Below are 13135 nucleotides of genomic sequence, written 5' to 3'. Positions count from 1 at the left end.
AGGAGCAAAACAGCAATGGTCAGTAACGCAGGGTTTCCGATATTTCGTCCTTCGCTGAGCTGTTTCCTGAAAGCAAGCCCTGAGTGTGCCCTTTACTGGTCCTCGGGGGGCTAAGAGACACCTGCAGCCCCCCAGAGGGAGCCGCGCACTGCCAGAGTGCATCATCCCTCTCTCCCCGAGGTGCCCTCGTCCACCTTTAGGCTGAGCCCGGCGTGCAGAAGGGTCCCGAGGGCGGGCAGGGTGTCAGCGCTCCCCGCCCCCCGCCACACGCACCCAGGATCCCTCCTGGAAAACCGGCCACAGAGAAACATCCACGGGCTCAGACTGGGAACGCGGGCAGGAGAGACCAGGACCCCAAGACCTATGGCCACACGGAGACAGCCGTCCCCCGGGCTGGCTCCTGGGACAGTGGAGGTCACCCGAGCAGGGCGGCACAGGCTGGCGGCCACCGGAGAGGCAGGACCCCTCAGGAAGCCCCCTTCCTTCAGCCCCTCCCCGCGGCCCCCCTACACAAGCGAGTGCTGCCGCGGACGGCCGGTGGGCCTGGGGCTCAGGCGGGCCTGGGGGCGACCCTGGACGTGCTCACCCCGATCTGGGTGTGGCAGCGGCCTCCCCGGGGAGGGTTGCTCCTTCCTCCTCGTGTTCCCAGGAGCGACCCAACCCCACGCAAAGGTTGCAAACAGCGCCCCCGCCGGCCTCCGGGAGATTCCCGAGCCACCCAGCACCCCAACCTCAGGAGAAGGAGCGAGGTGGTGGGAGTCCCCAGGCCCTGACGGACGGGCACAGCTCCCCGAACACACACCTCACGGGGGCCGAAGGGCCCGGAACCAATCGGACACAGGGACCCCAGGGAGGGTCACTCTCTGCCTCCAGGCCCCCGCCGCCTCAGAGGCCCCACCGCCAGGCCCAGCTGTCCTCAGGGTCTGCCACCATGCCTCTGTCCCAGGCCGAACAACGTCCCCCGTCCCCACGGCTCGACGCGGATCTCCAGCAGGAAGTCGGCATCCTCACTACCGGGGCTCAAGTCCAGGGCCCCTAACGCGCCTGCACGTTCCCTCTTAACAAGGACAGGGAGGCCTCAGCGAGCATGTGGGCAGCACCCCCTGTCCGGAACCCCCACGGCCCCAGCAGTACTCAGAGCCCCCAGGGACCCTCGTGGAAGTGGCATGGATCCCTGGCTCCCAGGGTCACTCGCGCCTCGCATCAGCCGGGACCTCCCTGCCCTGAGGCCTCGCCGCTGACCTCAGCCTCCCCTGCCCTGTGCCCGTCAGAGTGGGCACTGGGGGGCCTCAGTCACACAGGCTGAGACCACAGCCCTTCGTTCCGTGACGAGGAACGTAAGTGATCTCAGCGTCAACTTCCTCATCTGAAAAAGGGGCACAGTAAGATCACGTTCTCATCTCCTCGGTCACTCAGCAAGTGTTTACTGAGCACCTACTGCATGTAGGTACTGTTCCGGGCACTGGGGACAAAGCCTTGAGCAAGGCAGAGTCCCCGGACATCACAGAGGGGACGCTGAGAGGCGTCTCACAGACAGTAAGCAAGATAATCCAGATAATCCTGATGCAGAAACCGAAACGGGGTGGGGGGTGGGGGGTAGTGACTGGGTGGCAGGGGAGGGGACAGCTGTTTCAGATTCAGTGGTGCAGAAAAGTCTCTCGGGTTCGGCCCAAGCCGAGATCTAGAGCAGCAGAAGGACCCTGCGGTGGAAAGAACCAGAGGGCAGGGCGCTCCAGGCAGAGGGCGCTGCAAAGGCCCTGAGGTGGAAACAAATTCAGGGAACTTGAAGAACAGACAGAAGAAAGCCCGCGTGGCTGGAGAGCCCCGGGGAGGGAGGGAGGGGAAGGGAGGAGAGGAGCGGAGCCGACAAGGCCGAGAAGCAGGGAGAGCCCAGAACAGTGAGCCGCGTTGCACGGAGGTCTCTGCTCCTAACACGATTCTCTAACAACAACAAAAAGGCCGTTTCTCTCTGGAGGGACGACGGATTCCAGTGCTGGCACGGGAATCCACAAGAGCCCAGAACACCCTGAAGCAAAGAAGTGCTAAAACGAAGAGGAAAAAATTAAAGTTAAAAGATCAGAAGGACCCAAGACTCCACCTGAGCTCCCGACCGCCGAAGCTGGGGGAACCTGAGCCGCCAGATAAACAATGCCGGTGCTAGATTATAACCCAAAGAGCAAAATAAATATCCGCGAGCCCGCGCTGATATAAATAAATGACTGAACAAATAAATAAGCGAGGAAGAAGGAGCAAGCGTTCCTTCACGGAATTCCAATTGATAACCGCAGAAAGAATGCGGGCAACGGGAGACCATCAGGAGAACGTCCCAGCCCCAACTGCCGCAGGCAAGGTCCACGCGTGAATGTCACGGTAACGGGCAAAACCTCCGTGCTTTGATATCCCCTGTGGGAGGTGAGCTCCCCTCCCCCTGACGGTAGCCTGGATCCAGGACGCGTCCTAAAGCGCCGAGCACAGGCGGACGAGGCAGCCGCACGTGGAGGTGCCCGCGCCCGTGACCTGCCGTGGCGGGAAGGGAGGCTGGTCACCTCCGTGGGACTCTTCCCCCAAATCCACGCCGGCCCCTCCGTGAGCAAACGCCAGGCAAACCCGACTCAAGGGACACTCGACAAAATCGCCGACCGCAACCCTTCAGAGGTGTCAGGGTCGGGAAAGCCAAGGGGAGACGGAGAAACCGTCACCTGGGGACCACGGAGACGCCAGGACAAGGCGCAGAAGGGGAACCACGATCAGATCCCGGGCCAGAAAACGGACATTGGTGGAAACGCTGGAAGAGACCAAGGAAAGCGGGTCGGTTCCGAGCACGGTCCCACCGTTACTTTCCGCATTTCGACAAATGCACCCTCGCTTCTGTAAGATTTCACACTAGGGGACGCTGGCCGGTGGGGATCCAGGAAGTTCTCTGTTCTGTCTCTGCCAGCGATTTTAGAGTAAATACGGAAAAAAACAAAACCGGGTCATCATCTGTGTTGAAATGCCATGGTGAGGCCAAACACAACCTAGAGCTTGCGGGAGGCTCGGTGCATGTCACAAACTGACTCGTGTCCCCACTCCCCAGCCAGTGATGCCGGGGTCCCAACCCCCCGCACCTCAGAATAGGACCCTATGTGGAAACCGGCTCCTCACAGGGGTCGTGAAGTTGGCGCGAGGCCATCAGGGTGGCCCTAATCCCACACGGCTGGCGTCCTTATAGAAAGGGGGCGTCCTTATAGAGGCAGGGTGACGGGTGACACGAGAGGACAGAGAGAGGAGACAGGGAAGGGGTCCACGAGGAAAGCACGTCCGGGAGGGCCGCCGACACCAGATGCCGGGAGAGGCACGGAGCGCTCCTCCCCCGAAGAGCTCGGGGCCCTGTCGCCCCTGGACGGCTGGCCCCCAGAACGGGGGGAGAAGCAGCCACCGCGGCCTCCAGCCGCCCAGCTGGGGGCAACCTGCAGCCAAGGCCAGTCTGTGAGCGGCGGGGCTGAGCCTGCACCGGACAGGACTCGGTGAGTAGAAGCCTCCGTGGGGGCAGAGGTGACGCGTGCAGCCGCCCCCGTTCACCGCGGCTAGCACAGGGCAGGCAGGGTTCTCCCGGCCGATCCGAGGTTCCTTCCAAAGCAAGCACCGTGCCTGGCGCCCGGAGGCACCCAGGGACTGCCAAAGAGGACAAATGTTGAGGCAGCAGGTTGCGAACGGGCACGGTCCACCAAGTGGAGCCAGCCCGGGGGAGCGCTGTGTTTGGACAGCAGGGCTTTCTAACACATCTGAGTTCGCTGCCAGTATTGAAAACCAGAAGCCGTTGCACAAAAAGCCGAACTTAAAGCTTCTCTTAAAAGATCAGGCGGTCTGGCACCCCCCCTTGTGGCTGCGGCCCGGGGACCGAGGCCTGACGGCCCCTTCGAAAGGGCGATGGGCTCTCCCATTTGCCAGCGCCCCCCCCCCCCCACTTCCTACTGCCTCCTGCCAGCCCCGTCTCCTCTACCTTTCCTTCCGGGCCCCCCCGGCACAGCTCTGGTCACAATCCCCCACCTGGCTGAGGGTGTCTGCTCGCTCCCCACCCTCCTGGCAAACGTGTCTGGAGTGTTTATTTTGTCCCAAGAAGTGTTTTGGTATCGGAGATGCAAATCGCTTACTGCAGACTGATCTTCACTGCTGGGAATGTTTTCCGGCAAAAAAAATAGGGAACACGACTGACGAGGAAGGCGGTGAGTTTGCTGGGGGGGGGGGGGGGAGTTTGCATTCATGGGGTGCAAAGGGTATCTATCATCTCCGGGGAAAGTCTGAGTTTATAAAAAGGCACAACCTGTAAGGAAACATCGGCCTCGTCGTCCGTCACTGCACCGGGCAGGAGAGACAAAAACTGGGAGGAAACGATAACAGTAGGGACACTCTGGAGGTTCAAGGAGCATCCGGCCAGGCCCTGGGTGGGACTGGCCCTGGGCCCACAGGATTCTAAGACAAGAAAGCGTGGGGCAATCAGGGGAGGCTTCCTGGAGGAGAGGTTCGAGCCGAGGCTTGGGAGAAGCAGAACACCAGGGGAGCAGAGGGAAATGAAAGCACTGAGTTCCAGGGGAACGAGGGTGATGGTGAATCGGGAGGGGATGAAGAGGGGCGTTCAGGCACAGCCAGACCCCCAACTGCAGGGGAAGAGTAAGAAGGAAAAAGTCTGCCTGAGCAGGGCCCTGAATGCCTCGAGAAGAGCCTGTCCAGTGGGGTGATGGAGGGTCTGAAACCTGCTTACCGACAAGCAAAGTGACGTGATGTGATGTGCTCAAGGTCACCAGGCTATCGAGGGGCAGAGCTCAGACTGCAGACCCAGGAGAGGTATCGGTGTGGGTGTGCACATCCGTTTGGCCTAGAAGTTTGGCTGTGTGACCCTGGCGAAGTTACTTAACCTCTCTGAACTTCCAGAGCAAGTCCACAAAAACCTGTAACAGTAACCTGCGTCCCGATGCCCTTTCCACCTGCACAGCCCCGGGGCTGACGGCTCCAATCAGCCAACCCTCAAGTGAGGCAGTAGGAGGGACGACATCGGACCTGAAGACAAGAAAAGGGGGGAAGGGAGAGAACACCAGGAACCGGCAGGCCTCCAGGCCCCGGGGAGAGACGAGGAACAAGGCCGCCGGTGCCCGGGTTCTGAGCCAGGCAAGGGCAGGGCCGGGAAAGGCACGGCCACGACACAACACACGAGAGCAGTGACCGTCCCCGGGCATCAGTGCCCGCCCGTTCAGAGAATCGCACTGGGGCTTCAGGAGGCCGGTGGGTTCCCCGGAGAGCCGTCCCGGCAGGTGCTGTGGAGGGGACACCGGCCCCTCCACGGAGTGCCCGTCAGGTCCGCTCTGGGGTCGCCCCGGCCCCTCCCCTGCTTCCCAGAGCCTGAGACCTGGGGCTGAGATCCCGCGGCGAGTGCCCCACGGAGCGTGGGCAGCCGCCCCCACACCGCCCGACGGTGCAGGTGGCGGAGGGAGGGCAGCGGAGGTGGGTGCAGGTGACTGGGACACGTCTGAGACTGCTGGTACAGCAGGAAGTCAAGCGTGAAATTAACTTTAACTGTGCAGCCCCGGCACGCAGGGAAATTAAAGTGACAGGGCAAGGTCCTTGGGGAGGGGCTGACCCCCCACCTGGCCCACTGACAGCAGCCGGAATGGGGGCGGGGGGGGGGGTGTCTCTGCTTGTCCTTATCAAGCTGTCACCAGATCGCAGAACGGCAGGCCCAGAACACAGCGAGCACTCAGAGTATCTGTTGGATGAACGGGCGACAGCAGCAGACGAATGAAGCAGGAAGAGAAACAAAGACCACAGAACCCTCCCCACGTGCCTGATGCTGAGCTCGGCACCTCCCGGGACAGCAACTCACCGGATCCTCGGCAACCCTCGCAGGTAGAAGCCACTCTCATCCCCACCTCGCAGATGGGGAAACTGAGGCACTGAGCGTCAGCGGCTGGCCACAAGGGCCAGATGCTCATCGGCCCCTCGCCACCGACCCCCATCTCAGGAAGCGGTTTCATGGTCCCCGCAGTGGCCCGGGCCCCCGATCTTTGCCGCCACGGGACCTCCCTTCCCCTGGCCCTCCACACGGCACCCCTGGCGGCCGCCGCAGCACCCAGACCCACCGCTGCCTGCCCGCGTGGCTACGGCCACCTCCACCAAGGTCCCCCCACCCCTGGTCCTTTCTCTCGGCAGCCACGAGAGTGAGCTTTGAAGGCAAAAACTCGGCACCTCACTTCCCAGCATAAACCTCATTGCTGGCCTCCCTTCACACACAAATAATACGACCCGAACTCATCAGCCCTGGGTGAGCTGGCTGGCACCTTCTCTCCTCACCCAGCCCTCGCAGCCATGCTGGCCTTCCCTGGGACCTCACCAGCTCAGTCCTGCCCCAGGGCCTTTGCACTACCTGTTTCACTTGCCAGGGAGGCCCACACGGCTCACTGCTGCTCAACCCCACAGTGTCCCCTCTGCTGTCAGGCCCGGATCCCCTGGCTAAAGCCACCCCTCCGTTTCTCTCCCGTCCCCTTTTCCATCTTCGTCGCATTCTTTAAAGTAAGTGACTGCACTAATTCACCGACGATCGTACTGAAATTAAAAATACAGCTCATTTTGATCTTCGTGGAAAACTAGGAACGACGTCAAAATTCCAAGGACGAATCGGTTCGAATAATTTGCTTACGGGTATGTTTTTCTAACACAAAATTCACCACTTACGTAAGAAATCTTAAATTTACTCATCTCTACGTTTTAAACTTAGATGTGTCCATCTGTGATTTGGATTTGGAACAAATCTGACTGGGCAGTCACCTACTTAGCTGGAATGTACCCCAACAGACCGGAGCCATTCTCTGATGAAGACGGGGAGGGGCCAGAAATAGTCCCTTTTTTTTTTTTTTGTTTCCGTAATCTATAGCTTTATCCTTAAACAGAGACATGGCGGCACCTTATCCGCTAATATTATTTGTACCTTTCTCCTTTCCTGTTTGGACTTTATGGTTATTTTCATAAATGGAAATCACATTCACCTTAAAACATTACTCATTTTTTGGGGGCGCCTGGGTGGCTCAGTCGGTTGAGCGTCCGACTTCGGCTCAGGTCACGATCTCGCGGTCCGTGGGTTCGAGCCCCGCGTCAGGCTCTGGGCTGACGGCTCAGAGCCTGGAGCCTGTTTCCGATTCTCTCTGCCCCTCCCCCACTCACGCTCCGTCTCTCCCTCTCTCTCTCTCTCTGTCTCAGAAATAAACATTAAAAAAAAATTACTCATTTTTAGTGAAGACCTTATGTAAGATTTCAGTACGATATTACTACAAAAATTGGTACGTCAAAAGGAAAAACACAGCTGTGTGAGCACAGTACTTTCTTTCTACAATTTTTTAAAGTATCTTTGAGAGGGCAAGCAGGGGAGAGGCAGAGGGACAGGGGGACAGGGGATCCGAAGCAGGCTCCAGGCTCCACGCCGACAGCAGAGAGCCCGATGCGGGCCGCGAACTCAAGAACCGTGAGATCACGACCTGAGCTCAAGCCGGATGCTCCGCCGACTGAGCCACCCAGGGGCCCCCCCACGGTACTTTTTACTAGCGGAATATTTTCGCGCTTATTTAACTCACTTTCTCACTACTAGACAAAGCCTGACGAAAAGCGTGGCTCTTTGTTCTTCGCTCGCAGCTGAAGCCCCAGGTCCTAGAAGAGGGCCTGGCACGTAGTAGGTGTTTGATAAATGCGTGCTGAGTGAATAAAGGAACAAATACTCCCAGCAGCCCTGCTCAGGAGGAAACACCCCACTGCCGCACCCTAAACCAGCAAGGACGGCCCTAGAGGCCCCCCGTGCCCTCACCCACCCTCCCTCTAGCAGTGGACCCAGGGAGAAGCAGGTCCCGGGAAGCACAGAAGGGACTGGGGTGGCCCGAGTGGAAAATCAATGGTGTTGTGTCAAGAGGCACACACCCACCAAGGCCACACGAAAGCACAGCCTCAGCAGACACGGCCCCGGCCAGCCCCAGGCTGAGAGGAACCCCCCGACAGCGCCGGTGAGGCCTCCTCGGCAGGTGCTCCTAAGCCCAAACGCGCCAAGGACCTCGCCGGCCACAAGAGATTTTCTAGGCTGCTCCGTCAGTTACCGGGAACTGTAAGGGGGTGGCCGTTTTAGTGACCAGAACTCGGACCAGTCACGCAAGTCCCGAAACTAAAAAGAAGGGACTCCCCTGTCAACTGGACCAACACCAGTGGATATTTAAAGACCACCGGGAGGTTTGCATGCCTCCAGGGACGGGAAGCTCACTACTGCCCCGTACACCCTGCGGTTCCACCCCAGGGGAGCTTGGGACAATCAGACCAGGCCGGCTTGCCCACTGGACAAGCTGAGTGCTGCCCTCGGAGGTCACGCAAAAACGTCTGCACCCTCTCACAATAAAGAACATCCAGAAGACAAGCCAAAGAGTCTGCGTCCAACCTAACATCACCGAGTGTTCACAGCCACGTGCTCTTCAAGGAGCCAGGTCTGCGGCCCCTTTCGCCTTTTGGGCTCCTGGATAACGGCATGAGGTGATATCCCCTCCTCTGACAAACGGACCATGTTCCCATTAATACATCCCCCCCAAAAGAAGCCAACCGTCTTCTGCCACCGTACTTCTGATGCTTCCCTCCCGGCTTGAAGACGGGAAGCCACCAGCCTCCAGCGTGGTCCCGTTGCCCCAGGATGCCAGGTCAGCCCCCACCCACGACAGGTGGCACTTAACCGGGATTTCCTCACCCCTAGCATCCATCTGGGAAAAGGCCCCATCACTGAGAGCTACCGTGTTGGCCAGCCCCTGAGCCTCCGGGTCTGGAGTAGCGCTCCCGGCTGCGGCACACCGGGCCGCGGCACCCGAGGGCCCCCGGAGCAGACCCCAGGACACTCCCAGACGTGCTTACGTCAGAGCCCAAACCACGGGCCCCGCTGGCCCAAGGCCACCTGCCATCATCTCCAGCTCTCTCTCCATTAGGAACAGCCCGTCCGCACGCATTGGGGCCCCCCAGCCCCCCGCCTCCGTCTCGCCAGGGCTGTGCCTGCAGGGTCCTGACCTGGCCTCCCCAGCTCAAGGTCTGTGTCCCTGCGCTTCGCGGGGCCACCCTGCCCCTCCTGCCCCGGGCCTGCCCCGACCCCGACCTCGGCCCTAACCTGGCCCCAAACCCTTGCCCAAACGGCCCTCCCCCGCGCCCTCCTCGAGCACCCGGCCCCGTGTGGGAGGGAGTCCTCCCGGGAACTGAGAGCCCACATCCCAGCCCGGAGCTCCGAGGCCAGACCTCCCGTCCCCCGTCCCCCCCCCCCAGCCACCGGGTGTCCACAAGGCTGCCCGCGAGTACTCACATTTTGATGTTCTCATGATACTGCCTGGTGTCGGACGGCTGGTTGTACAGGGGCTGCGGAGGGAGAGACAGGGAGAGGGAGACGCTTCAGAGCCGGGCCGGGCGCCGCGTTCCTCCACCACGGCGCCCGGGCCCCGGCTCCGGGATGGGCAGGCACGAACCAGAGCACGGGGAGACCCGGGCCGCGGCCCCAGCCGGGAGCGGCCTGTGACCCTCGGGGCACGGCCACCGTGGCTGCCCTGCAGGGGCATTGGGCCGCGCCGGCCTGAGCGTGTGCAGCACTGGGGGCCCCACGGGGCAGCTGCTCTTGTCCGGGGCCCCCAGACCGCCGCGAGGGACCGCCGCCCCCGCCGCCCGGCAGAGGACAAGGGCCCAACGCTGCCAGGAGCCTGGGAGGGCGAGGGGAGGACAGGCAGACGCGCGACCCCACATCCGCTGCACGCGCTCCAGAGGGCACCGGGACGATGCGTGTTGGGGAGCGAGACGTGTGCGCCCTCTGGCCCCTCCCCTCCTGCGGGTGCCCGGGGACGTGCGGCTCCGCGTTCCACGAGGAGACGACGCGGGAGCGTCTGTGCGGTAGCGGGGATACGTCGGAACCAGACCGAACGGGCCCCGCGGGAAAGCTGAAGGGGGAAGGAGGGCTCGTGAACGCAGGGACCTGCAGGGCGGAGAGGAGGGCCCCGGGCCCACACCCGGCAGCAAGTGCGTGCGGGGAGAGCCGCCGCGGAGCGTGCAGGGCCAGCTGCTGCGTGCCTCCCTCGCGGACGCCGGCGCCGTGCACGGGGGCCGGGGGGCACAGCCCGGGGACACAGCCTGGATTGCCGCTCGCCGGCCGCTCGTCTCTGGTGAGTTACATAGGCCACCTGTGCCCCGCAAGTTCAGCCGCAGATGGGGTTAAACTCATGGCCGTCGTGAAGGTCAAACGGGCCCATGCGTGCAGAGCTCTCGGCCCCGCGCCTGGCAGGCAGAAAGGCCCAAGAGGGAACCGTGTCACCGTCATCGCGTCAGGGCGCAACAACAGAGCGAGGGTGCCAGGGTTTCCTGCCTCCCGTATCCAGCCACACCCTTGCTCTGGCCAATGAAACGCTTGCAAACTTGATGAAAGCAGAGGCTGGAAAACGCACATCTGCGTTTCGCCTTGCCCTCCTGTTCGCCTGCCCCTGGTGAGAAACCACGCCTGGCCTGCTGGAGGCAGACAGACGACGGCCGCACCCTCCCGGCCGAGGCCCAGCTGGTCTCGGAGCAGCAGAAATGCTCAGCTGACTTCTGTGCTCACAGGAAACGGAAACGGTGGCTGTCTCAGGCCACTAAATCTGGAGTCGGTTTGTTACACGGCAGGAGCTAACGGATACAAGTATCATCCCCACTTTACGAGGAGAAAACCCAGTCCCTGCGAGGTCGAAATCTGTGCCCACAGCTGGTCAGAAGTGAGCTGCAACAAAAATCCGGTCTCAGCTCTGGCGCTGGAGGCAGGGCCCTGCTCTCCGCCTCTGCCTGCACCCTCTCTGGGGGTCTTCCCGTGTGTGTGCGTGTGTACGTCACCCTCTCCCTTGCCATCCACCCCCATGCGCAGCGGGAGCCTTCCAGGGCAGCCACGGGTGACTGCGGGGGAAGGAGCCCACAGCGTGAGGGCAGGCAGGCCAGCGGCAGCCCCAGGACACGGCCCCAGGGGAGGGAAGAGGGTCTCCGCCCTAGAACTTCTCCCTGGGGAGGCAGCTGGACATGCCTCCTGATTGGCCCAGCCCATGGGGACCAACCACAGGCAGCACAGCACGGCCACGGGGCACGACCTGCCCGTCCCCAGGAACAGGCCTCCTGACCTCCGTAGGCGGGGCCGGTCCTCCACGCTTCTGGACATCCCGGCCCTCGGACGGCACTGCAGGCAGCCGTGGCTGATGACAAGGTCACCTCCCCCCCTCCCCGTGTGCCTCGCATTCCCCCCGCGACAAGTCAGCACTGGGCTTGGCCAGTTCCAGGCTCCCAGCTCAGCTGCCCCACCCCCACCCCCGGCTGGTACAAGCCCTCTCTCCCCACCCCGGGTCAGGCTGCGCTAACAAGGCACTCAGCCGGAGAGGGGGGCTGCGAGCCCCACTCTGGGTTTGAACCGGAGGGCAACTGCAGAGCCCCCAGTGAGGCTCACCGCAGAGTCCCAGCTGAGCGGGGTGAGGCGTCACCGCGGGAGGCGGACGGCCCTCGCGACAGCAAGGGGCCCTGCGAGGACTCCTGCGCCACGTTTCAAAGCATCAGACGTGCACCTTTAGCCCCGGGTGACTCTGCACCGGTCCTTTATGTTTCCACGTGCCCATAAAACACAGGCCGGTAGGGGTGGGCGTGGCCACTTGTTCAGGTTCCAAACAGACGCCTCGATGCCTCGATGTACAAAGCGGCACCTCCTTTGCTAGCCGTGCGCCCTCGGGCACATGGGGTCAACACGTTGGGCCTCGGTTTTCTCATCTGGAAAGTGGGCACGGAGCAACAGCAACTACTTCACAGGGCTTTCGAGGAACCCAGGAAATGTCAGACTTGGTGACTGATCTGTTTTGTTTTGGCTTGAGGACGGCAAACAGCCACGTCTCCACAGCCTAAAGACACCAGGACGGGCTGAAGGACCACACACGGAGACCCCGGGAGCGAGCGACGGGCAGGGAGAGGGGGCTCTGCTTCTCCGTAACAAGATGGGCCGGAAGCGGGGAGATGGGCTTCGGAGAGGGCAGGAGGGGCACAGTCAGCCCGTGACCAGCCAAACCGCCTGCCAGGCAAGGACAGAGCAACCTGGCCCCAGAGGCGGCCCTCGGTAGCGGGTCTCCACGGAAGAGCTCGGAGAACACTGCGGGCTTGCTGCCTCCAGCCACGGGGGCTGTCCCCGAAGGAGTCACTCACTGAGCACTCTTCGAGGTAAACAGTCCTGGGAAGGAAGGGAAGTGTCTGGGCCAAGTCCTGGGAGGCTGTTCGTTGCCATGGTGACAGGCTCCCTGGGGCAGCCACTCTGGAAGGCCCGAGTGGGCCGGGGGGGATGGGGGTCGGACAGGCCATGGCCCCTCCACGGCAGGTGCATGGCTGGGGGGGAGGGCAGGGCCCAAGTTGGGGGGCCTCCTGGCCACCTGCAGAGGGGCCTGTGCAAGGCCAGGCAAAGCCTCCCTGTGTCCCAGGAGACAAGTTCCAATATGGCGGCTCCAACCGCCTGTCAAGGGGACACAGCACCTAAGAAGGAAGCCCCCTCCCCCCAGCAGAGCGCGACGGTACCACTGGGAAGGCCCACCCTCCTGGTTGGAGGCCCTGGGCCCGTCTCTCCCCCGCCCCGTCCCTCCATCCCCTCTAAAAGTGGGGGCGCCGCCCAAACAATCCAGAGGGCAGAAAGACAGCGCAAGGCAGGGGACGTGCAAGGCTGTAAAGCAGAAATGACAAGGACAGCAGAGCTGGTCTCTGGGAGAAGGAAGGGGGTCCCCCCTCGGGCCTGACTTCAGCCAGCTGGCAGGGTGGCCGAGAGCAGCCAGCAACCCCAGGTGGACTGAGCTGCTAAGAAACGAAGTGTCAGCCCTGGCCCTCAACCCTCTGGTGACACCACACTCTTAAAATAGCACCTCTGAACAGGAAGGAAACCAATGACTCAAAGCCGCGGGGAGAGGGGGCGGGGGCCACGGTGGCCCACACCCTCCCTCCAGCACCCCTCCGCCAGGCCGGGCCTGGACCCCCCAATCCCAGGGATGCCAAAGGGAGGGGGCGGTGCATCCTCAGCCCGGCCTACGAGATCTTCTTCCTTTCCAGAGCAAACTTCTCCTAGGCCCAGGCCTCCCCCCTC

General features: G+C 62.2%; 1 protein-coding gene across 25 annotated transcripts in view; it reads right to left on the bottom strand.

The window, feature by feature from the left end:
• Window positions 1–13135, bottom strand: part of NCOR2 (nuclear receptor corepressor 2) — a 217027-nt gene that overhangs the window by 100152 nt on the left and 103740 nt on the right. For all 25 annotated transcript variants that reach the window (XM_047827206.1, XM_047827205.1, XM_047827207.1 and 22 more), the window contains one exon: window positions 9338–9390. In XM_047827206.1, the coding sequence (XP_047683162.1) occupies window positions 9338–9390 (53 nt within the window). The remainder of the gene's footprint in view (window positions 1–9337; window positions 9391–13135) is intronic.

The sequence above is a fragment of the Prionailurus viverrinus genome, chromosome D3 (genome assembly GCF_022837055.1).
Source record: "Prionailurus viverrinus isolate Anna chromosome D3, UM_Priviv_1.0, whole genome shotgun sequence".
Classification (NCBI taxonomy): Eukaryota; Metazoa; Chordata; class Mammalia; order Carnivora; family Felidae; genus Prionailurus; species Prionailurus viverrinus.
Note: the sequence above shows the minus strand (reverse complement) of the source record. Positions and strands in the feature narration are given on the sequence as shown.